The 27112-nt window shown below is 35.3% G+C and overlaps 1 protein-coding gene and 1 pseudogene across 1 annotated transcript in view; both read left to right on the top strand.

Annotated features, from left to right (window-relative positions):
* Positions 1–6688, top strand: part of DARS1 (aspartyl-tRNA synthetase 1) — an 82417-nt gene extending 75729 nt beyond the window's left edge. Inside the window, 5 exon segments of the mRNA XM_021009452.2 lie at positions 788–830; positions 1769–1849; positions 3114–3225; positions 3383–3454; positions 5997–6688. Of these exon segments, the coding sequence (XP_020865111.1) occupies positions 788–830; positions 1769–1849; positions 3114–3225; positions 3383–3454; positions 5997–6088 (400 nt within the window). The 3' untranslated portion in view covers positions 6089–6688.
* Positions 6689–24727: 18039 nt separating this feature from the next.
* On the top strand, positions 24728–26748 carry LOC110223788 (zinc finger protein 800-like; annotated as a pseudogene).
* Positions 26749–27112: the final 364 nt, after the last annotated feature.

The following is a 27112-nucleotide window of genomic DNA, read 5'->3' as shown; positions in this document are numbered from 1 at the left end:
CAGCAATACCACTACTAGATCTGTATCCCAGAGAGATCGAAGAAAAGGGAAAAGGACTTAACATGTACAAAAATATTAATAGCAGCTTTTTGTGGTGGCGAAGAATTGTAAATTGAAGGAATGTTCATCAGTTAGAGAGTAACCAACAAGTTGTAGCCTATGATTGCGATGGAAGATGATTGTGTTATAAGAAATGATGAGGGAGGTTGGTAAATTCTGGGAAGACTTGAATGAACTGATACAAGTTGAAGTGGGCAGAACCAGGACATTGCACACAATAACAGCAATATTGTAATTTTGATCAACTGTGAAAAGACTGCTCTGAGCAATACAGTGATCCAAGACAGTTCAGAGGGACTAATGATGAAAATTGCTGGCCACCTCCAGAGAACTAATGAACTCTGAGTACAAATTGAAGTATAATTTTCTCACTTTACTTTTCTTGACTTTTTTTCTAATATGGAAATATGTTTGCATAGTTTCACACTTATAATGGGTATTACTGTTCACCTTCTCAGTGGATGGGAGAGGGAGGATTTGGAGGGAGGGAGAGAATTTGGAACTCAGAATTTAAAAATAAATTTTAAAAATAAAACCAGAAAATGCTTGTTGCCTGTAAAATGAGGGAGTTGGACTAGATAATGTCTGAAGTTCCTTTCTGCTCTAAATTTGAAGCTAGGTATAGAAGTTCCAACATAGTAATTTTTTAAATTACTCAGTGAAAATTAAAAGGGTCTTTCCTTTAATGTTTCAACCTTGAATAACTCATTTCAAATTTCTGTTACAGTACACCAAATGAGAAGCTCTTGGGTCGTTTGGTAAAAGAAAAGGTAATATTTATTATTATTTCCTTCTTGGAATTTCCAAAAGACTGAAATGTTTCTGTATTCCAGTGCTAAGAAGATAGTCCAGGGTAAACAAATCATTAGTACAGCATTCCTCCAGATATATCTAATAGCAAGATAAGAATAATAGAATAAGTTTCTAAGAAAATTTATGTTGTTTAGCAGAATCTGCTAATATTAGCTTTTAGAGTTAAGCAGTTGACTAGTGTATTCAAAGGTATACTAAATGATTTTCCAAAGATGAGACCCCCCCCGGCCAAATATTAGCTCCTTTAATATTACTTTAAATAATTAAGGAGCTAAAGAACTTTAGGCATATAAAAAGGATCTTAAAATACTTTGGGATTCTTTTGAAATAATATTTCTTCTTTAGCAGCCTTGAGACTCTTTTTGTGTGTCTTTGAGAGGGAAGAGCACTCTATGAAATAATAATTCATTTATAGTCTTCTACCTAATTCTTTGATTTTTTTTGAGAAAGGAAATTTAAAGCTATAAGTTATAGTTTTAATTTTGTCCTAATGTAAAAACAAACTTGGGGAAGTAGAATCTAAGAAAATTAAAAGCAGTCCATGAGCTCCTCCTGCTGGCTGTGTTAGCAAGTACAAAACATACTTAGAAGCAAGACATGTCTGGAAATAAAAAAGTAAACAAAGTTGAGTGATTTTATTTCTGCTACATAAAAAAAAATTTATAATGCAGTCACAGGGAAATAATCAGAAATGCAAACTTTCATTGCATTTTCAGTTTAAGTAAAAAATATAAAATTGTTTCACTGTCCATTTAAATGGAAGTGCTACAGTGAACAAACTATATTTTATTGAATTTTCTTTTATTCTAAAAGGAAAATTGTGGTCTCGATTCATTTTATTGCCATTAAGCATATTTCTTATTAACACTATCAAAAATATTTCTTCTCTTTAAAGTATGATACTGATTTTTATATTCTTGACAAATATCCTTTGGCTGTACGACCTTTCTATACTATGCCTGACCCAAGAAATTCTGTAAGTACTTTAGTTTTAATTAGTGTTGGGGTGGTGGTAGAGTTTGTGTTCATTTTGGGAAAATTTGTTTCGTTACTTTATTTCATTTGAATGGAAGCAGTTACATATATTGTTGCTATTATGTCTGCCTGTAATAGTAGGTCTAATAGTGCTTGAAATCTGGATGTCATTCCTTCAGTTTCCTGTCATGCAACCTGATACTGATATCATTAACATGATAGGCTATGTTTTATGTATAATCTTTTGAGAGAAAATGGTCACATAAATATAAAAATAACTATTACTATGTTATGAATTTATTACACAAATTATTATTTTAGAAGTCTATAAATAATTCCATTACTAATCTGATAATGAATAAACTGACATATCAAAAACCAAAATTATTTTGCTTGTATTTGATAATTTGTTTTAAAAAACATATTTGAATCAGATTGGTAATTCGCCCAAGTGTAATAGCCTAAAAGTATTCTATTGAGATAGGGTAGTATAATCAAACAAGGAGGAAAATGTCTAATGATAAAATAAGGTAAGTATCACATATTTAACTACTCTCTGAAATCTGCTATAGTGTCATGCTTAGTGAATGGTTGAGGGGATGGGGAGCAATGTTGACAGTAATGTGATTAAGGTTCATTCACTTCAGCAATGTAATTTAATTTTTGAAAAAGTATTAGTATACTTTTTTTGGAACCGTTTGTATCATGTTGTGTTTGTATGTATATGTATTGTTATAGAAATAGAGTTCCTTACTTTGGAACTGTAGTATTCACCAATCACAATTTTTTTATCCCTGTATTTAAGTAAAGATGTAGGGCTTCTTTTTATTTATTTATTTTTAAAATTTAACCACAGTATAGTGGATAGAGATCCTTCCTTGGCACAAATAAGACCTGAATTGATGTTCCATCTCTGGCACTTGGGTTTTGTGATGATGGGCAAATCATTTGATTCTCAGTGCCTCAGACAACTGTCCAAGATCCCATTCTGGGCTGATAAAGTTTCCTTGTCAGGAGCTACTTTCACTATTTAAAGCACAGGTCCAGACTGTTTGTGTTAATAGGTCACTTGATCGTGAATAGGGACAGGTATTCCATTTAGGATGTGATTGGTGTAGGGAACTCCCGGGTGAGGAGACTCAGTCATCCAGTACAGGCTGGCACCTTCTCTACAGCCATAAATACTAATTTTAAAAAATCCATATTATAATAGTATAATAGATAAATGATTCACAGTGGAGTAAAGTCACTTTTGCTTTTTCTAGAAACAGTCAAACTCTTATGACATGTTCATGAGAGGGGAAGAGATCCTGTCTGGAGCACAGAGAATTCACGATCCTCAGCTGCTAACAGAGAGGGCTTTACATCATGGAATTGGTAACTCCCTTAAATGTATCTGGGGAAGAAGGAAAGCAGAGTTCATTTTAAATAAATAGATTTACACATTTCTATAATGGGTTGTTAATAATTATATATGAAATCATCTTTCAATTGAATGAGTTCAAAATCATGCATTTTTTTTCCCCTTTCATAGACCTGGAGAAAATAAAGGCTTACATCGATTCCTTCCGTTTTGGAGCCCCTCCTCATGCGGGTGGTGGCATTGGTAATGTTTTCTTATTATTACTGTGTCATATCTGGTTACAGTTGGAATTTTATTTGAGAAAATGATCAGTCCTAACTAAATTTCATTATAACTGGATTTCAAAAGGTGTTTTGATAAGGCTTATATAAGAAATATCAGATAATGCCCAATTTTAAATATTTATAAATCCCCCAAATTGAATTGGAAGATCTCTTTAAAGTGAGTAGAATTAAACAAAAGATTGACAAGACAAAATTCATGTACCATAGCTTTTTGGACTGTGTTCTGAAATTTTTATGTTTTCAATGCTCTAACATGAGGGGTGGCAGGCAGTGATTTTATTTTATTCATAATGAATTTCAAAATACTGGATGTACTTAACAAATTAAATATCCAGTTTTCTTTCCCAGTCCTTGAGGATTCCTAATTCAACCCTCCTTTTGCCTTTTTTTTTTCCAAAAAAAAGTGAACTCTATGATATTGATAAGTAGGGTTTAGTTGAAATTAAGAATTTCATTGAAATAAATGACAGTTTTCAGAACTTTTTTTGCTTTACTATCCTCACAAGTTTTAAAATCTTTAATGTAATTTATTAGGCTGTAGCTATAATTGGGTTTTCTGATTTTGTTTTAGCTAAGAATTGTTTAAAGTAAGGTTTGCTTTTTCCCCCATTAACGTTTGGAAGAAAGTTGGGGAAAATGCTTTTTAGGTTTGCAGTTTATCCCCATGCTGATTACTTGTTCATAGTTGTCTCTATCTTGTCTATTTTGTGTAGGAAAGGATAAACTAATTTTAAATATCATAGTATCATGGATTTAGAGCTGGGAGAGACCTTTATCTAATAAGATGAAATTTAATAAAAATAAATTCAAAGTCCTACATCATAGACACAAAAAATCAACTGCAGAAATGTTTGTATCAAACAGACTTGTTCGTGTGTACAACATCTGACAATTTTGGTCAACTTACAGGCTTCAAATGAATCAACTGTGGCATGGCCACCAAAAAAAAGAAAGAAACCTCTCCATTAAGAAAGTACAAGTCTTCTGAAGTGATAGCCCTTATTGTGCTCAGTTGTGTGCTTTTAGCAAGGACATCGGCAAACCTAGAACATCTCCAGGGTCAGATAACCAAGATAGAGAAGTGCCACGGACCAGATAGGGCATATAGTGATCAATTGAAAGAATTGGAGATTGAAAGAAAAGATTCAGAAGGGATAGGAAAACTGTCTTTTACTAGTTGGAAGGCTTTAAACTTAAACATTGGAGCATTGGTTGGCGATTACAAGAACAGATTTGGGGCTAGACCCAAGGAATTAAAAAGAGAGAGAGAGCTATCCAACAATGGACTGGGCTCCTTGGGATGTAATAGTGGGTTGAAAACTTAAGTGGAAATTTTCAAGGTGAGAGCAAATAACCATGTATAGTTGTCAGGGATATTGTTCAGTTAGATTGGAATGAGAGCTGAGGTCCCTTTGCTACTCTTCTATAAAATGTAAGATTAGGAAAATTGAAGCATACTTTTTACATGTAAGTTCATTTTATTTATAAGGTTCACTTATGACATATAATCAATCGTCTTTTAGTTAGATTGTCATAAAAAGAGAATAATTAAGCCATTTGCTAATTTTTTCAGCCAGCTTTGCTATTTGGTCATTAATCCTAACAAATATTCCCAATAGATAGAAAGAAATGAAACTACTTTCCTAAGTTGCACAGAAAAATAAATGTTATTTTGTAGTCATACTTCATACACTCATTTCATTAAATATTTATTAAGCTTCTTTAATACATACAACACTGCTAGTTTCTAGAAGAAATACAAAATTTAGATGTTAAGTCCTTTATCAATAAATGTTGAATTCAATCCATGGATCTTACAATGTAGTTAGAATGTGACATATACAATAACTGTGTTATTATAAAATGAAATAAATTCATAAAGGGAGTGTTGTGCATTTGAAACCCAAGAAAGAGAACGTCATTGGGAAGAGGCAAGAGATTGAAGAATGTTTTGTGAAGGGAATGATATTTGATTTGGCTATATTGGAAAAAGACAGATCTTACTTTGAAAAAGTATTCTTCTAATGAGAGACCATCTTGCAGTTGAATATTATAAAAAGAACTTCATAAGGTGTTAGTGACACAATTTTTATTGAATTTTGTACTCTAACAAATTGGTTTCAGGTATAACTTGAAATTTTACAAAATTCTGTACACCAAAATAGAATTCATTCATGTATCCCTGGCATTTTTTATTTTTTAATGGTCACATTGGTTGGGGTAATTTATCTTTGGGCAGTAGTGGTAAGCTTATTACAGAATACCTGCTGGAGAAGATTTTTTAAATCATCTGATCAGCTCCTTAGCATAATCTACAGTTCTGAATTGTCAACTAGCATGTGCCAATAGCTCAAAATAATTGTTTTGTTATTCTTAGTGAGAAGCAACTGTGATATCTATTTCAGTTGAACAAATACATTAGTATTAATCATTTGAAGTGAGTCAGAGCCTGAAAAGATTTTGGAAGAAAAAAAGATTGATGAAATATCTTATTTTTACAGGGTTGGAGCGAGTTACCATGCTGTACCTGGGATTACACAATGTTCGTCAAACATCTATGTTCCCCCGTGATCCCAAAAGATTAACACCTTAGGGAAAATTACTTTTTTATTCTGTCCAGTAACCTGCTGTTGATTAGGCTGTTTAAGTGCTCAGAATATGCAATAGAATAAATATCTTATCTTCTAAAGTGCCACAATTTTTTTTGACTCATTAACTGCAGTTTAGATGATTTTAACTGTCTTGGACATTCTCTGATAGGAAGTGTTTAAATATTTTGTATGAGGATTTCATATTTATGTTCATTCATATTCCGTTATCTCAAATTTTAACAAATTTCTAGGCAGTTAACATTTTAAAACTTTGCAGCTGTGCAATAAAAAACTTTTTTTCTATCTTACAAGGGACAAGGGCCATAAAGTTGTATCTTAAAATTCAGTATTTCAGCCAATTTTTAACAGTTGTGACAATGTTCAAAGACAGCCTGGAAAAATATTGTGGAACATTAGCATCTTTCTAACTGAAATATCATGGAAAAAAGTAGGAAATAGTAACATTTTAATTTTTTTAAAATTATGCTTAGATATCATGTAAAGCAGGTGGAAATACTGCTAGAAAAGAAAAATTTTAATGAAGTTATTATACTGAGTTGTCAAAATTCCAAAACTGAGTTTCAATAAAATTCTAAAATTGGTCTTGTCTTTTTTATTGGTGAGGGGATTTTATGGGAATTTGAATTTAACAGCTCTAATGTCAGTTTGTTTTCACAAGAAGGATATATTCTAATGTAACTGATTTTATGTGATGAAGATCATCTTTTTTCTAGTTTCTAAAAATAGAAACAAACTTAAATACTTATTTTTCACTTGTATTGTCAAAGTACAAAAAGTGTACTGTGTATTTGGCAACAGGAAGTTAAGGAGCCTTCTGTTTGGTTTTGTCACAATGCTCAATTAATTAATAGACTGGTAGAGCTGGAAGGTTCTAGGGATCATTTCATCCAGCCCATTCATTTTTAAACTCAGGGCCCAAAAGTATTGGTATTTTGATTAAGGTCACACAGGTGCTGCATGGCTTAGATTTGGATTCCATATCTCTTTATTAGATATCCAGTTCTCTTTTTAAAATGTTACCTTTTCATTTTCAATTAAACATTTATTAAGTCCCTACACTTGTGATAAGCAGTGTGCTAAACACCAGGAATACAAAAAAAAAGAACCCAAATAGTCCTTATCCTCAGTATGTTCACAGCCTGATAGAGACAACATGCAGACAGCTAGACAAGGCAAGTTATATTCAAAGGGAGGATACTAGAATTAAGAGGATACAGAAAAACTTTCTGTATAAGATGGGATTTTACTTTGAACTCAAAGGAAACCAGGACTTCCTTTAAGTCTTAACTAAATCCCACCTTCTATAGGAAGCCTTCCCTACCCCTCTTAATTCCAGTGCCTCCTTTTAATTATTTCCTGTTTTTCCTGTATATAGCTCACTTCATGTATATTTGTTTGCATGTTGTCTCCCCCATTAGGAAAAAAAAATAAAGGACACCAGGGAATTATTAGTAGGCAAAAGTAAAGAAGAGCATTCTAGGCATGGGGGACAACCAGAGAAAATGTTGGGAGCAGCTAGTATCAAACAAGAGGCCCAAGTGTCACTAGACTGAAGAGTAGGTGTTGGGGAAGTAGGTTATGAAGACTTCAAAAATATTTTGGATTTGATCTTGCTGTTAAGTAATCAAGGTGTGAGGTGATGAGGGCCTGCACCAGAATGGTGGCCTTGTCAGGAGACATTTTACATGAGGTGTGGCAAAAATAAGATTTGTGAGCTTACACATCAATAAACATGAACATTTCAGTATACAAAGAACAAAAAAGGATCATAAATGAGACAGCTTCAGCTGGTTTCTTAATATATGTTAAATTTAACATGATACTAACAAAACTGCCTTGTATCTCCCTTTTAAACTTGTGCTTTTCCATGTTTTAAAATGTTTCATTGACAGTTTTTTTTTTGGCATCGCCGTCTCTACCCACCAATTCACACTCTCCCTCCCCTCTCTTCCTCATAGTAAATAAGTATAGGCAATCAAAACATTGACCATGACTAAAAATCTGTGTCTCATTTTATACCCAAGATGTATCTACTTCTCATGGAGTCCTGATTAGTCACTGCATTGATCAGAATTCTAAAGTCTTTAAGAGTTATGTAATTATGGTCATTGTGTACATTTGTTATAGCTCTCTTCATGGATTTATATAAATTATCCTTGGTCTCCCCAAGACTGTCATTATCATTTCTTTATGAAAGGCAACTAATGCCATTACTTTCATATCCCATAATTCATTTAGCCATTCCCCTTGTTTCCAGTTCTTTACTACCAAAAAAAAAAATGAAAGGGCTTACTATAAATGTTTTTTGTACAAATGACTCCTTTATCTCTGTCTTTGACCACTTTTATATCAGTTTTTGAAGTATAGTTCCATTTTTATTTCCAGAATGGTTAGACCAATTCACAATCCCACCAGTGGTGGTACATTAGTGTGTCTGTCCTCCCAAACAATTGCACTTTTCCTCTTTTTTCATCTTTATCAATCTGAATGAGAACTTAAGTATTGTTTGAATTTACATTTCCCTTAACAAGCATTTATGAAGAACCTACAGTGTGCCAGGAAAATAGGCACTGAAGAGGCAAAGAATGAAACAATCTCCTCACTCAAGGACCTAATTACTATTGATGATTAAGAGAACTTTTCATAAGGTTGCTGACAGCTTCCCTGTTCATATCCTTTACCTATTTAACCCTCTTGCTTATACAGATTTCTATCAATTTCTTACATATCTTATATTTCAGACTTTATCAAAGAAATATGCTACAAAGATTTTTACCCAGTTAACTTTGTAATACTAAACGCATTGATATTGGTTCTGCTTTTCAGTTTTGTGTACTTTAAATTGTCCATTTTATCTCCTATTGTCAGCTTTATCCCTTGTTAAATATTTCCCCATAGTCATGGATATAAAAAAATTTCCTCTTCTAATGTGTTCGTGCTGCTTATGTCATTTATTTAGATCACTTATAGTAGAATATGGTGCAATATGTTGGTTTAAACCTAATTAGTGCCAAGGGGCTTTCCAATTTTCCCAGCAGTTTTTGTAAAATAAAGTTCTTACTCCCCAGTAGCTGCTGTCTTGAGTTTATTCAACACAGTGCTACTATGTTCACTTGATTCTGGATCATGTTTAACTAATCTGTTCCATTGATCAACGTTTCTGGGTTTTGTTTTTGTTTTTTTACTATTACCATATAGTTTGATGCTTACTAAACTTAATGGCATGGTTTGAGATCTAATACTGCTAGGTAGCCTTAATTTCCTACTTTCCTCCCCATTATTTCTCTTAGTATTATTGATCTCCCCCCACCAGGTGAATTTTCTTAATTTATCTAGTTCTGTAAAGTAACCCTTTGGTCTCATTATGAAGTAGTGATTCAGATGTATAAGTTCATGACCCATTCCCCAATTAATAAATAGTCAAAAGATAACAGGCAGTTTGAAAAAAATCCAGGCTATCAATAAACTTAGGAAAAATGCTCCAAGTCACCAATAACTTGACAAATACCAATTAAGGCACTGTGAGGCTTCTTTTTATACCCAATAGATTGGAAAAGTTAAAAAAAAAAAGGAAAATTATATATGTTGAAGATATGTAGGAGGAAAAAAGGCACAGAAATGCATTGGTAGAGTTGAGAATCAATCCAGCCATCCTGGAAAGAAATGTGAAACTATACCCAAAAGTCACTAAACTGTTCTTACAATTTGAACCAACAATACCAACTGCAAGCTAAGCCTACAAAGAGTTCAGATAAAGAGGGAAAGGATCCATATGTGCAAAAATAGTTGTAATACCTAGAAACTAGGGATTACCCATTAGAGAATGGTGGCTGAAGAAGTTACAGTATAGTAACATAAAGGAATAGTACTGTACCATAAGAAACAATGAAAAGGATAGTTTGAGATCTGGGAAGGTTTGTATGAACTAATGAAGAGTGAATTGAGCAGAACAATTTATATGACAGCATTGTAAAAACAAGCAACTGATCAATGGCATGACCAACCATGATTCCAGAGGACCACTGTTGAGTCCTGCTACCCACATCCTGGCAGAGGTACAAAATAAGATATTTTTTTCTTTTTCCAGTTTGTCAGGGCGGTGAGGGGAAGAGCTGGTTTTTGTGAACTGAAAAATAAAATTTAATTAGAAATAAAATAACCTCTTTTTAGTTTGATATGGCACTAAATCTATAATTTGGGCATGATTTTTATCAGCAAGACCCAATTTATTTCTCTGTCTTTTATTTCTAGAGTGTTTTATAGTTTATGATCTATAAATCCTGAGAGTGACTTAGTAGATGGACTCCTTAGTCCACTCCATTTTGAATGGAATATTCTTTTTTTATTATTATTGTTATTTTGCTGGGTTTTGTTGGCAATATACAGAAAGGTTGATGATTTGTGTGTATTTTACATCTTGCTACCTTACTGAAGTCATGTCAATTAATTTTTAATTAAATCTGTTGAGTTCTCTAAACCATCATCTCTTAACAGCAGGGATCTTGTTCTTAACGCTTTTTACAATAGCTACCATTTCTAAAACTGTTATCAAATAATTTAATAGTGACTGTGGACATCCTTGTTTTACTCTTAAAGCAAGCGATCTTTTTAGAAAAGCTTCTACTGTTTCTCCATTACAGATAATGCTACTTACTGATTTTAGATGTAATAGTGTCTACATATTAAGGAAAAGCCCATTTATTCCTTTGCTTTTTAGGGCTTTTAACATAAAAGTTTGTCAAAGCTCTTAGAGGGGTTGGTAAAATAAGGAATAGGGGTGTAAGGGGAGAAGATAAGGTAATGGGGATAGGGCAAAAAGAGGCTGAGAAGGCAAATAGTAAAAAGAAATTCACAAATATAACTTTGAATGTGAATGTGGTGGCAAAGAACTGGAAATTGCAAGGATGTTCAACAATTGGGGAATGGCTGAACAAGTATATGATTGTGATGGAATACTGCTCTGCTGTTAGAAATTATTAGCTCAGGGTTATATCCGAAAGAGATCATACAAATGGGAAAAGGGCCCACATGTACAAAAATATTCATAGCAGCTCTTTTTGTGGTGGCAAAGAATTGGAAATTGAGAGGATGCCCATCAATTAGGGAATGGCTGAGCAAGTTGTGGTATATGAAAAATGGAATACTATTGTGCTATAAGAAATGCTGAACAGGCTGACTTCAGAAAAACTTGGAACAGCTTGTATAGTCTGATGCTGAATGAAGTGAGCAGAGCCAAGATAATGTTGTACACAATAACAGCCACGTTGTGCGATTACTAATCTTCATAAACTTAACCCTTCTCAGCAATACAAGGATCTAAGACATCTCCAGAGGCCTTGTGATAGAAAATGCTATTCACATCCAAAGAAAACTATGGAAGTTGAATTGCTATTTTTTTCTCTTCTGTTGAGTTTTGTTTCCTCTTTCTGATGGTTCCTCCTATTGGTTTTAATTTTTACTTACAACATCACTAATGTGAAAATATGTTTAATAGGAATGTAAATGTATAGCCTATATCAGATTGTGCACCTTCATGGGGAGAAAAGGGGAGAAAATTTTAAACTCAAAATCATATGGAAGTGATTATTGATAAATCAAAATAAATTAATAAAATTTAAAGCAAAAAAAATTAGCTCAATGATCTTAGAAAAACACGGAAAGACTTGGTACGAAATAATGAGTGAAATGAGCAGAACAGAGAAGATTGTATATGGTAACATCAATGTTTTAAGAACAACTGAGCAAATAAGTCATTTTGAATATAATAACTACACAAATTAAAGAATATATGAAGAAACACACTATCAGCATCCAGAGAAAGCACTGATAAATAGAAGTCTGTATAAAATAATTTTATATATCTATACCTATTTGTATCTAAAGGTAGTCATCTCTAGGATGAGGGGGAGGGAGAGAGAAGAAAAAAGTTTACATGATAATTTCATTATATATTTAAAAGGAATAGCAAATTGTACACAATAGATTTGCAGCTTTATGTGCAATAATCTTTTTTATTATACCATATTATGGAAGTGCTTGTTTTATTCCATAAATTTAAAATAAATTTTTAAAAGCTTTTCCTGATTCTGCTGATGATGAATTTTATTAATCTTATCTATTATGTTTATAGCTGACTTAATGTTGAAATAATACTGCATTCATGGTATAATTAAATACAACCTATTCATAGTTATAGTCTTTTTAATATGTTGCTGTACACTATCAATATCCTATTCAGTCTTTTTGTAGTGAGGTATTAAAGATAGTGATCTATAGTTTTCTCTACTTCCCCCTGTTTTGTGTGTAAAAATCATGTTTTATAGGAGTTTGGTAAGCTTAAGAGTTACAACTTCAGTAAAGTTATAGAAGTTTCTATTTTTGTAAAAAATCTGTTATGTTAGAATTGTTTTTTGACTTACAGAATTGTAAATCCATTTGGATCTGGGGTCCCCTATACAAGGTCATTTATAGCTTGTTTAGTGTTTTTCTTTGTTTTTTGGTTTTTTTTGTTTGGCTATCAAGTAGAATTAATTTTTTTTATTTTTATTTGGTTTTTGGAGATAAGTACTCATCTATTATTTTAGCTATATATAATTGGGCAATAATTCCCCAAAAATTCATTTTTATCTGTTATTTTCATTTTTAATTTTAGTAATTTGGCTTCCTCCCTTAAAATCAGATTAGCTAACAGTTTGCCTTTTTTTATTAAGCTTGTTTTTGCTTTTTTAAAAAAAAAAAGCCCCTATCCTCAACGATAAATGATCAATGGATATGGACGTTTCTCATAGGAAGATATCCAAGTTACCAACAGCTATAATATGAAGGGGGAAATTATTCAAAATCACCTAATAATTAGAAAAATTCTTTAAAGTAACTCTTAAGTTCCACTTTACATCAATCAATCACACTGGAGAAGGTGGCAAAAAAAAATTGAAAATTTTTGGAAGAACTTCAGGGAAACAGGCACACAAATGCACCACTGGTGAAGCTGTGAATTGATCCAGGAATTCAGAAAGCAAAAAAGCCACTAAACTGTGCCTACCCTTTAACCTAATGCCACAACCAGGTCTATATGTCAAAGAGATGAAAGAGGAATTATTTCTTAGTTGAAAGATAAAATGGGAAAAGTAGCACCTAGTTTTATGTTTAAATTCATTTCTTTTTTTCAACTATATTTCTTTGGTTTTCAGATTTTCTCTTTAGTTACGGAAAAATATTGCTATTATAGTTATATTTTGCATGTCACTGTTCTTTTGTTGATAAATGTGCCTGGCACTATATTAGGTGCTATAGATATGTCTTGTGTCCCAGACTTTTTTGAAATTCTGACACTCCTGGCCCTATTTTCTTTCCTTTTTTTTCTTAAAGTTGTTATATAATGTATATACAGTTTTGGCGATTAAAAAGCATCTTTAATTGCACCACCTCATATAGGTCTTTCCATATGTCTTTGTATATTTCCTTTTTTTTTTTTCATTTTAACATCACCTTAATATTCTATTCAGAGGCAGTGTTGAGTAGTGGATAAAGTAGGAATTCTTAACCTAGAGTCCATGGACTTGGTTGGATTTTAGGTGGTCCATGAACTTGGATGGGGAAAAAAGCATCTTATTTTCAGTAACCCCTAAAATTTAACATTTCTTGCAATTTTTAAATACTTTCTAGGGTAGAATGGGGTAAATTATCTCACAAAAAAAAAAGAAAGAAAAGTCTCTTGCAGTGGAGGGGAAATGGGGGAAGGTGAGAGGGAATGAGTGAATCTTATTCTCACAGGATTTGGCTTAAGGAGGGAATAACATACACATTCAGTTGGGTATGGAAATCTGTCTTACCCTACAGGAAAATAGGGGGAGAAGGGGACAAGAGAGCAGGGGGATGATAGAGAGGAGGGCAGACTGGGAAAGGGGGTAATCAGAAGGAAATACTTTTGAGGAGGGACAGGGTCAAAAGAAAGAATAGAATAAATGGGAGGGCAGGATAGGATTAAGGGAAATAGAGTTAGTTTTTCACAACATGTCTACTATGGACATGTTTTGCATAACTGCACATGTATAACCTATATTGAGTTGCTTGCCTTTTCAGTGAGGGTGGGTGGGGAGGGAGGAAGAGAGAAAATTTGAAACCTAAAGTTTTAAAAACATGTTTAAAAAAATGTTTTCACATGCTACTGGGAAATAAGAAATACAGGAAATGGGGTACAGAAGTCTATCCTGCCCTATAGGAAAATAGAAGGGGAAGGGGATAAGAGAAGGGGAGAGAGATAGAAGAGAGGACAGACTAGGGGAAGGGATATTCAGAATGCATGCCATCTTGGGGTAGGGGGAGGGGGGAGATGGGGTGAAAATTTGGAACTCAAAAACTTGTGGAAGGGAATGTTGAAAACTAAAAGTAAATTTATATTTTTAAAAAAATACTTTCTAGAAGGTATCTGTATGCATTGGACTACCAAAGAGGTCTGTGACATTAAAAAAAAAAAATTAAGCAAACCCTTAAGAACCCCTAGCCTAGGAAGGATTTTTGCAGTTGTAGATGGGGGAGGGGGGGTGTCAAAATGGCCAGGAATCCAAATGGCTAAAACATTGTATATGATAGGAGTACGAAATAATGCTGGAAAAGTAGATTGGGGCTAGAATGTGGAAGTTTTCCAGTCTCGGGTGTTTTGTGTCATCCTATAGATCATGCAGAGCCACTAATATGGCACTGTATAATTTGTTTCCACCATAACCCTGTGATATAGGTAGTATACACAATTATCCCTCATTTTACAGATGAAGAAACAAGCTCAGAGAGGGACACTGCTGTAGAAAATACATTTAGATCGCCATTCGTTTAAGGTTTACAGAGCACTTATAAGGATACTGGCACCAAATGTCCTCTCTCCTAACCAGAAACTTTGCCCCTGAAAAACAGGAATGTCAATATAGTGTTACGGGAGAAATAGCTCCTCTTTGAGTTCCTGGAGGAATAACTGCAGCTGAAATATATTTACCGTGATGGGATTATATGCAAGCATAGATTCAGACCTCAGAGAAAACAATAAATCTGATCATTAGGATTCTAACAAGGCCTCTTAATAGGAAAATTATGTCCAAATGATAAATAATGTTTACTTATTGCAATCTTGTACATTCCTCTTAGGCCATAAAAGTTAGAGAAAAGACAGATCCATAATCCCATGCCTTCTTCAATGTCATAAAAGTTGAACAAAGTTAAACAGTCATAATCTCATACATATACCTAGTTAAGCAGACTTTATAGGTAAACTAAGTCAGGTTACAGATTAAACTACATTCATAAGGTTCACAAAGAGGCTAATTGAGAGGGAAGATTAACATGTTGTCAAGGAGTCAGGGAAAGAAGAAAATTGCATGAATTAGTATCATTTTCCAGGAGCTCAAGGACGCCTTTAATAAGGAAACAGGAAAAGACAATTTAGAATTTAAATTTTCTTCTTACATTCATATACTTACCATCAGAAGACAGTGTCTCATGGTAGACAGCAAGACAGCCTTGAAGTCAAAAAGACATAGTTTCAAGTTCTGACTCTGAGACTATTAGTTGTATGTCTATGGGCAAGTCAAAACAACTCATTTTAAGTTTTAGACAAACTGCCAACATGCATTGGTAGAAGGTGTTTCACACTGGAAACTGCCCACACCATTGAAATCTCAGGCACGTCCAGACCATCTCCCCACGAAAAACCCCCCACACACAATTTTAAAAACGAACACAAAAATACTTGTATATTTAATATATATAATATTTGCCTTTGTGAACTGTTTTGACTAAAAGACCATTGCATGACCTTTCTTTTATAAACACACTACACATAAGGTTGCCCTAACCAACATTTTGCAACAGCATTGGATCATAAATCTAGAACTGGAAGGTGAGCTTAGAGGTTCCTTCTAATGCCCTCATTTTACAGATGAAATAACAGAGTCCCAGACTGGTGAAATACCATTCACAGCTGAGAAACATGTATTCTACTTTCTATTTCTAATCAATAATCACCAAACAGAAATTAATCATAGCTAATTTTTCTAAAATTCTACTCAGGTCTTTAACTTCTGTTTTGTTTTTTGTTAAATTAATGTAGGGCTGATAGGGGTAAATTGAGGTTCTCTATTATTATAATTATATGGTCTATTTTTCCTTGTAATTAATTTGTCCTTTAAGTATTTAGAAGCTATATTACTTTATGCATATATGTTAATTCATTGTCTTTGTTATCTTTCAGCAAACTATAGTTTCTTTCTTATATCTCTTTTAGAGTCTATTTTTGTTATTGCCTTGTCTGAAATTATAATTGCTATGCCTTTTTGGTGTTCATTTGACGCATAATAGATTTTGCTGACCCCTTATTTTAACTTTTTATGAATCTATATTTCTTTTTTTTTTTTTTGGCTAGGCAGTGGGGTTCAGTGACTTGCCCAGTCACACAGCTAGTAAGTGTTATGTATCTGAGGTCACATTTGAACTCAGGTCCTCCTGAATGCTGGGCCTTGCTCTATCCACTGCGCCACCTAGCTGCCCCAATATGAATCTATATTTCAGGTGTGTTTCTTATAAAAACATTGTTGGATTTTATTTTCTAATCCATTCTGCTAACCACTCCCATTTTATGGATAAGTTCATTCTATTCTCAATAATTTATGATAGTTAATTGTTTATTCTCTTCCATTCTATTCTTATACTTTTTCTTTTTAATATTCTTCTTTATACCTTTTCCTTTATATTTCTCTTTAACCTTCTCTTCACTATCCTCTCTCCAAGCTTAAGGTTTGCTTTGCTGATGACTAATCCCTCCCTGAACCTACTCTCCCCCTTATGTTCCCCCTTTTCCTGTTCCTATCTAGATAGTGCTGACTTAAATGTATTTCTATGCCAAACTTTGTATGTGCCTATTCTATGCTCTTTTGACCAGTTTAGATGAATATGAAGTTCGAGTGACACCAACTTTGCCCAATCCTGTGTTTGGATATGGTTCTACTTACACAACCTGATTATGAGTCACAAAAAGTTTTCCTAACTTTTCTCCAATTTTATCCTAATATATTCTCTTCTCCCTGCCCCCTTTTTTTCCTTACATTTTCAAAACATCAAACTATGTATAGGTCTTCTATCTCAGTTGACTACCTCTAAGATGCCATGTGACATTAGGATTCTAAAAGAACCCTTTTGCCATACCCCCCATCTCCCCTATTCATTGGAATGTAAACATGTTTTTGGACATAAAAACCTCACAAATAAATACAGAAATACTGAATATATCCTTTACTGTTCACAATGCAACAAAATCATAATAAAAGTCCACTGAAAAAGTATTAAAAATCAACTGAAAATGAATAACAACCTAAAGAGTTATTGATTCAAAGAACAAATAGAAACAATGGGTAATTTAATTAAAGGTAATTAGAACAGTGAAACACCACTCTCAAATGTTTAGATGCAGCCTAACAAGTCATTAGGGGAAAATGTATCTCTCTAAACACTTCTTAACAAAACAGAGAAAAGATCAATGAATTGGAAATGTGACTAAAAATATTAGGATACAACAAGTGAAAAAATACCAATTAAACACCAAAACAGAAATCTTGAAAATTAAAGAAAAAAATAATGTTGAAAACAATAAAACCATTAAATTAATAAATAAAATTATGAGCTAGTTTTTTGAAAAAAACTAATAACATAGATAAACTATTAACTAATTTGATTTTAAAAAAAGAGGAAAATCAGGTTACCAGCATCAAAAATGAGAATTCACAACAAAGAATGAAGATTATTAAAAACTTTTTGCCCAATTATATGCCAACAAAAACCAACAATTCCTATAAAATAAATGAATATTTACAAAAATATAAAATAATCAAATTACCAGAACAACAGAGAATTCCATTTCAGAGGAAGAAATTGAATATGCCATAAATGAACTTCCAGAGAAAAAAATCAATTAATAAATATTTGTTAAATGCGTACTATGTGCCAGGCACTATGCTAAGTGCTGAGGATATAAAAAAGGGCAAATGCAGTCCCTGCCCTCAAAGAACTTACAATCTAATAGGAGAGATAGCATGAAAATAAATATCTACATAATGAACAATACACAGGATAAACAGGAAATAATTAAAAGAAGGAAGGCACTAGAATAAAGAGTGGTTGTTCCTACAGAATGTGGGATTTTATTTGGGACTTATAAGAATCCAAAGAGGCTTGTCAGTAGACAAAAGTTGAGGACAGAAAACATTCCAGGCATGGGAGACAACCAGAAAAGATGCCCAGAGCTGAGAGATGGAGTGTCTTTTTTGTGGGACAACTGAGGAGGCCAGTGTCACTATGTGGTAGAGCACATGTCAAGGAGTAAGACTGGAAAGATAAGGGGGGCCTAGGTTATGAAGAGCTTTGAATGCCAAACAAAACATTTAGTATTTGATCCTGGAGGTAACAGGAAACCACAGGAGTTTATTGAGTGGAGAGGAGTTGGGGGAAGGAGTGACATGATTGAACTTGTGTTTTAGGAAAATCACTTTAGTGGCTAAATGGAAGATGGATTGGAATGGGGAGAGACTTGGGTGAGGAAGACCCACCAGGAGGCTATTGAATTATCCAAGCATGGGGTGATGAGGGACTGCACCAAAGTGGTGTCAGTGTCATAGGAGAGAAGGGGACATAGTTAAGAAATGTTGCAAAGGTGAAATTGACAGGTCTTGGCAACAGCTTGGATATGGGCAGGAGAAGAGATAATCTAGGACTCCTAGCTTATGAACCTGAGGGACTGGGAGGATGGTGCTACAGTTTTAGAAAAGGTTGGGGGGGGAGCGGAGCGGAGGGGAGGAAAGACAGTGAGTTCTGTTTTGGACATATTGAACTTAAGATGTCTGCTGAATCCAGTTCCAGATGATTGAAAGGCAGTCGGAGATGAGAGATTGGAAGTCAGCAGAGAGGTTGTGGCAGGAAACAAATCATCAGCATAGAGATAGTAATTAAATCCATGGAAGCTCATGAGACCATCAAGTGAAGTAATAGAAAGGGCAAAGCTAAGAGAACGTAGGACAGAATCCTCAGAATGAGATCTGGAAAAGGATCCAGCAAAAGAGGTAGAGAAGAAGTCAAAGAGGTAGGAAGAAAACCATGGGAGTGGGGTGAGAGAGAAGAGAGTATCAAGGAGAGAGTGATCAATAGTGTCAAAGGCCATAGAGGAGAATGACATGTAGGTAGTACATTTGTGGGTGAAGGAAAGATCAAGGGTATGATGCACAAATTGATTCTATCAAACATCCAAAGAACAATTAATTTCAGACAGGTAAAATGATTTGCCCACAGTGGCGGAGGTAAGATCTGAACTCCCTGTGTCTCCAAATTCAGCTCTCTTTCCACTGTACTGTTCTTTCTTCCTTATGAGGGGGTTGGAGTAGATGGCATCTGAGAAAAGGAAGCTCTAGATCACTGATCCTATATGAACATTAATGACTCATAACCAAACCTCATAAAATCCTAGAATCTCACCACACCATGTGTTCAATCACCCATTTATGACATTATTCCTATGAAAATAACTGAGCTTCTTCCATAATCTCTCAACATTGTTTCTCCTAATGTCATGTTTTTATGGAATCAATGAACAGTTCCAAGCAAGATATGACAATAATCCCCTGGCTAAAGTGGCAACCAAAATAAAAATGGCAACCAAAAGCATACCAAGCCAAATTCATTGCTGTCTCTCCTCTCCACTGCTACATACACATTTTTGCTTAAACTAAGTCACCTAACCAAAGAACTGGAAGCAATGGTAACCCACGGATTAGAGAATGTCTAAATAAATTGTGGCATCTGAAAATAGAATATTCTTACATTATAAGAAACCAAATGAGGAATTCAGAGAAACCTAGGAAAATTTATATGAACTAATGAAAATGAAGTAAACAGAACCAGAAAAAAACAATCTATACAATGGCTACAACGATGTAAATGATAAAAGTAAAAATGAAACTTACCACTCTATTGTTACAATGCCCAATGCTAGCCACAGAAAAAAGAAAAAGAAATGTTCTACTATCCTTTCATGGGAAGGAGGTCTGTATGTGGCAAGGCAGGGCAGGGGAATTACAGATGTAGAATAAAATAGCGTATTCTGTCAGGTACAATATTTCGGTGATTTTACTTAACTGTTCTGCCTTTATTTCAAAGGAAGGCTCATTGCATGGGAGAGAGGGCAGGAGAAGGGCTGATCCAAAAGTGACCATGATATAAAAACAAAAGGTATCAGTAAAACTTTACATAAATAAATAGAATAAAGTGAGATATCTCATCCATAATGGCTCTTCACAAAGTTGATCTCTTTGCTGCTACTGTTTCCCAGAAGTTTGTATGTATACTATGTTGTTGAAAGCCAGGTGTGTTATTCACATCCTTAGAAGGTTGATTGTGTTAGAGAACTCTCCCTGTAAATAACATGCCATTTGAAGTGATCTCTCACCACCTGCCATTAAGAACAAATAGATTATAAACTTTGCTAATTATCCAAGTTTCAAAATAATCACTAATTCTCCTAATTCAGTTCAATTTGACATGGAATTAATCAAATTCAGTGACTACCCTTTCTTTAGCATTTAGCCAATAATGCCTCTGGATGAGTCTTTCTTGGAAACCTAGTTCAACAAATGGGAGTCAGGGTCTATACAGTATTTCAGGTTCAGAGTTTCCTAGCAGAATAGATTTTCTAGTAGTCAATGAGATGAGGTTTGGTCTGACTTAGTAAGCAGAGTGATGCTGAACTTCCTTTATACACTAATTAACCCGGGCAGTCGCTGATTGCCTTTTTAGTCCTTCTCGCTAACATTTCAATTGGCAGGAAAACCTTTGACACAAAACCCTGCTGCTGGTGCTCGGAAGGCATATTTGTCATTGCCTCCACATCTGCAGCCATTTACTTCTTCTAGCTCCAAACGTAAGTGAATTTTCTAGTTGTGGGAAGCATAAAAATGCTAATGCTCAAGTTCTTTGGTTGTCTTATTACCGTAACCAGCATATGTAACCAAGTAAGCAAACACAGGGTGGGGCTAGACCTACAAGTTAGACAAGGGGACGTCACCATTAAAAGGGTTGAGGGCTTTGATCCCTGTGGAGCACATTTCTTATTTAGGTGTTGTCAAGTTGAAATATTTCTTGAGAATTTCAAAGAGCCCATGGAGTATTAGGGGATCATAAAAGGAGATCTGTTCAGTAGATTTTCCTTGTCTTTGCCTTAACAGCTGTTGAGGTAATAAGTCAATTCATTTGAACAAATAAGAAACATTTTCACCTCCTGGTCTGTAATCCCTCCTCATAGCTCCCACTCAGAATCCTCATCTCCCTTCATGGCTTGGCTCCTCAGACCTTCCTGATTCTCCTGGTGGGTAGTGTTATCTTCCTCCTCAAACTATCTGAACTTTATTTACTTGTGTATGTTTTATTACCACCCAGAAGCCTAGAAGCACCAAGGGGGTAGGTATTATTTTCATTTTCTTCTTTATAGCACTAGTTCCTTGCAGAGTCTTGGAGACTCTTAATAAATGCTTGTTGAGTTGAATTACTAGATGTCTATTATATGTAAGGACTGGTGATGTTAATCAATTTTGGTAGGGCCTCATCTGTCCTCTCTACCTTCACGGAGCTATTAGGAGGACAAGATAAAAACACAAATAATTGTCATACAGAATAATGATTAAATGGAAATGAGAAATACAAAGGGCTGTGGGATGTCCAGGATGGAAGCAGGAGAGGGTAGCACAGTTGAGGGAAGATTTCCTGGAGAAGGTAGTATTACGGTTGGGCTTTAAAGGCTAGGCAGGTTACCCTTGTATTGGCAGAGATCTATTGAAATGTTCCATGTAGAAGGGACACCTGGAGACTTGGTTCAGACCTCCAGCTAAATTCCTTATATGATTCAAGGATCCGTAGAAAGAAATGTGGGGTCCTGACCCTCAAAACAAACTCCCAGCACTAAATCCAACCTATAAATGTGGATTCAGAACAAAGCGGCATTGGAGAGGGAAGAGACTCCATATATATATAGCAGGAAAACTAATTAGGAGATATTGATATAGTCCACATGAGAGCAGATGAGGGCTTGAAGTGTGATAGTGACTATGTGAAGGGAGGAAAGAGAGATAAGATATGTGTTCAGGAGGTAAGATCACCAGCTCAATCCAATTTAGAATAATTATTTTATATATAATTCACAAGACTTCACAACCTGTTGGATTTTCATATTCAAATGTTTCCTTTGATTTCTGGTTTAGGTTTTCTTTTGGGAGGTTGGGTAGAGGGCTGGGTAAGGAGAGTGAAGATTGAAAAATGATTCAAGGTGGTAAAACTGGGTGACAAAAGATTGGAGTTTGGAGGATGGAAAAGTCTAGAGGGGAAGATGCTAGTTCCATGAATGAATGAAAAAAAAATACTCATCAAGCACTTATTATATACAAAATACTGTGCCAAGTTATAAGGATACAAGTAGAAAAGATAGTCCCCATTTTCAAGGAGCTCACGTTCTAATGGGGGAGACAACCCATAGGGAAGATTTCAGCTACAAACCACATGGAAAGGTCCCATGGTCCTTGGGGGATGGTGGCGAAGCAGATGACAATGTCTATTTTTAAATGTCATTTCCACTAATTAAATTATATCAGTTTCTGATGTTGAGCCATTTGATAGTTCCAAGGACTTTGGTGGCAAGAACTTTCTATTCTGGGTCTTCAATAGATGTGGCTATAGCACCTATAGGAGCAGTTGCCAGACTACATCTCCACAGGAGTTGCTTCCCAGGTTGAAAGCTATGGGGACTGTGTTGGAGATATTGCTATTTCAAAGGCTTTTAAATTCAGGGGTTCTGGTCTGTCTCCATCAGGTCGGAGGGGAGATGGTGATCAAGATGTGAATGGAGCAGCTAGGTGGCACAGCAGATACAGCATTGGGTCTGGAGTCAGGAAAACTTAAGTTCAAACCCAGCTTCAGATACTCATTAGCTATGTGACCTTGGAAGTCAGTTTTTTTAAAAAATCTGTTTTTCCCACAGTTTCCTCAACTGTAAAATGGGGATAATAATAGCACCTACCTCCCTAGATTGTTGGAGATCAAATCATATTTGTAAAGCACTTAGCACAGTGCCTGGCACATATGATTTTATATATATTATATATATATATATATATATATATATATATATATATATATATATATATATATATATATACATCTGTAAATGTTAGCTATTATTATTGCCTAACACATGTCACTTCCTATCTCTTCCTTAGGGTGCCTTGCTGAAGGGTACCAGGCTGACTTGCCTGCCCTGTGACAGCTAGTTGACAATTGGTGGGGGTGGCTGGCTCCTTCTCCATGGTAGTTGTTTCCCCAAATGATGGCTATGAGGGCTGTGTTGGAAGTAAGACTGGTGGTTGGGGTAGGGCTGGGGGGATACTAGGACTCCCAGGTCTTTTGTGTTTGTCTGCCTATTGGTGGCAGTTGATCTACAGTTGTTGCTGGTGGTGATGAGGAAGATGGGTGCCTTCTCCACAACGATTTGTCCCTTCAGGCTGGGTTGCAAGAAGGTCTGGTGGATTGGGGGACATTGCTATTTCCAAGACTCTCAGGTTGATTTTGGACATGTTGAGTTTTAGATACTGACAGGACATCCAGGTGAAAATGTCCTTCAGGCAGTTGGTGATAAGGGACTGGAGCTCGGTAGAGATATTAAGGCTGGATGGCTACATTTGGGAGTCATCTACATACAGATGATTACTGAACCCATAGGAACTGAAAAGACCATAAAGGGAAAATTTATGAAGAAAAAAAAGAGCACAGAGCCTTCAGGAACACATATGTTTAGAGGGAGGAAAATAAATGATAACCTAGCAAAAATGACTGAGGATGAGTGGAAAACTAGAACAGAGTAATATACTGAGAACCAAGGGGGAAGAGAATATTCAGTAGGAATATATCAGTGACAAAAACTGCAGAAAGGTCAAGGAGGATGAGATCTGAAATTAGATTTAGCAATTGAGAGATCATTTATTATCTTGGAGAATCAAATTTTAGTCAAGTGGTGAAGTCAATCCAGACTTCAAGGTAATGAGGTCAAAAGATCTAGGTCAAAGGAAAATTTGTAATGTAGCAGGAATAGGGGTTTTAGTGTGTGCAAGAAGGTAAGACAAAGATCATCTGCTCTACCCAGTACCCAGTTTAAATGATCCCATGAGGATTTGCGTGAACCCAAGCAAGTGAATGGAGATATGAAAGGCATTGAAAGGATTATACTCACTCACATTTCAAACAGCAGATTCTGGCAGCCGCTGCCCTGAAGAGAGAGGGGTTATGCTGCACTGCCTGCTTCCGCGTCTGCGCTGGGGATTCTTCGGGAGCGCAGCACGTTGTGGCGTGGCCCAAGTGAGCTGACGGCCAGGTAAGGGAGCGAGGCTACCTCCAGCCTCCAGGGGCTCTGTGCCAGGTGCGGTCCGTCACCTCCCATGCTAGGCTGGCCCCGCGGCTGCCCAGCCGGCTAGCCGGCCCGCCTGCTTGCCTGCCAGCCAGCCCCAGGAGGAGCTTCGAACTGCGGAAAGAAAGTAGGTCATACCTACCTGAAAATGCCTCTGAGGAACAAGTGGTGTCAGACTGACCATCATCATGGATGTTGTGAACCAGTGTATATTCTGGAACCTGGAGAGCCTCCTTTGTTACAACCACCGCTGCAGATTTCCAGATCTGGCATTCAGCAAATTATTGAATGCTTTCGGTCAGTTTAGGTTTGCAGATTCGACTTTCAAGAGATTTTCACCACTTTAAAGAACAGAACCTACTTTTAGGGAACTAAACAACCAAACACATTTTATTAAGAGATATGGATACCATTATTGAGTAAATTATGTTGCAGTCTCTTCAGATTACCCAATTTAATTACTCATAAAAACATTCTACTGCCCTCCAAGTCTCCAGATGGATGATAGCCTGATGGAAATGATCAACAAAACCAAGCCATAAATGATCTCCTAGAAGCCATTTATCTAAGCGTGGACAAGCCAGAATATATTAGGCTAAAACCCATAGAAACTAATCAGAATGCAGTGTTTTTTGGTATATTTCAAGGAATAATAAACCAGGTGAAGTCACTTAATCAGTAATTTTCCTAATCAAACTCAAGTTCAGATGCAAGAACCTAACACTGAACAGTCCAAAACAACTCCAGTTTCAGATACAGAAACAGAATTTGTAGAGCCCTGTCCTGCAGAAACAGCCCGGAATGAAGCAACACCAACGTCTGATGAACAGCCTCAGGAATCACACACTAACTTGGAAACTTCTGAGAGTTCTGATTTTGGCCACCAGTTGATTTGTTATCTTTGTAGAAAAGAATTCAATTCCAGACACCATGTTCATGGGCACATTAGAAGAGTACACCAAAAGAAGTAAACACGAAAGAATCCGAACTAGTCCTCTATTAAAGGGCGCAATAAGAATGTCTAGTGACGTTGAGTAGGAATTGTCCATTATTTTACAATCATTTGCTACAAAGTGAATGTAAGGGGGAATTTTGATAAAGTTCATAGAAGACTGAGGAGGGATTCAATTACTCCTGATATAGCTAAAGCCTGGGCAGCCTTTGTTCCTGACACTGTTTCTCCTTAAAAAAAATCTTTTAAGACTAGAAAATAAATGTCTTATTCAAAGGCTGAATACAATTTAACTGCATATAAATGGCTCCTTTACAAGAGGAAATATTAGTTCACAAATAATGCTTAAAGATATGCAAATTGTCCACAAGATAACTCTTTCTGGAACAAACTCTAAAAGAGAAAAGGGCCCTAATAATACTATCTACAGCACAGAAATAACAGTAAAAGTTGAACCATCAGACTGTCGCATCTTCACCCCTTTCTATTACCCATTCTCCATAAAATGAATTAAAGGGAAGAAATTATTCAAATGAGAAACAGAACATAATGGCAGCACAGAAAAATAAAGTTAAGTAAGACTCAAAGCTCTAAATCAATGAGTCCTTCTGCTACAGGTGGCCAGCGAAAACAGGAAACCAAAACTTTCAGCTGGCTTTGACTTCAAGCAGCTTTATTGTAAACTTTGTAAATGCCAATTCACTTCCAAGCAGAACTTGACTAAACACACTGAGTTGCACACAGATGTAAATAACATTTTGTTAGATTTTATAAGCGTCCACTTTGTACTTATGAAACGCATTGGAAATATGATAAGGCACATAACTGTGGTTCACAAAAAATCACCACACTATCTTAGGAAAATCACAGCCAGTTTAGAGATCAGAGCTATAAAAAAGGCCCACTGATTTTGTCTTAAATAAAATGGCAAAAAGAGGCCCTCCAAGGGATGAAGCAAAGCAAAACAATTCAAAACATGATAGAACTTTTAATTCTCCCAATAAAAAGTATGAAGTAGCTGCTTTTGGCATTGAAGTAAAAGTCATGAAAAATTTTTCTCTTCACAGATGCAGTAAGTATGGAAAGGCATTTGCAAAAAAGACTTACCTTGAACATCCTAAGAAAACTCATAAGGCAAATGCTTCTAATTCACTTGAAGGAAATAAAATCAAAGGCTAAAGTACAAGATCAAGCTCTTGTCTGATAACTTCAAGTGATGTATGGAAAGGTTTGGAGTTCATTTGTGTGGGAAGACTCTTAATTGGTGTTAGAACCACTAACGTATTCAAATGGTACCATATAGAAAAAAAGAAAAATATCTTCATAGATATTCAATTGTTACTGATGTTTTCTAACTAAATTAAATAACCATTGCCTCTTCCAAGTCACTACTCTTTCAAGTAGCTGTGAAGTTAATCTTATTCTACCTACATCATTGTTTGTCTTACCTTGTATATTTGGTCTACAGCAGGTGTGGGGAACCTGCTTCCTCAAGGCCACATGTGGCCCATTAGGTCCTCGAGTGAGGCTCTTTATCTGAATCCAAACTTCACAGAACAATGCCCCTTCATAAAAGGATTT

Source organism: Phascolarctos cinereus, unplaced genomic scaffold (genome assembly GCF_003287225.1).
Source record: "Phascolarctos cinereus isolate Bilbo 61053 unplaced genomic scaffold, phaCin_HiC Scaffold_726;HRSCAF=1367, whole genome shotgun sequence".
In the NCBI taxonomy this organism is placed as follows: domain Eukaryota; kingdom Metazoa; phylum Chordata; class Mammalia; order Diprotodontia; family Phascolarctidae; genus Phascolarctos; species Phascolarctos cinereus.
This window is presented reverse-complemented; position numbering and strand designations above follow the sequence as displayed.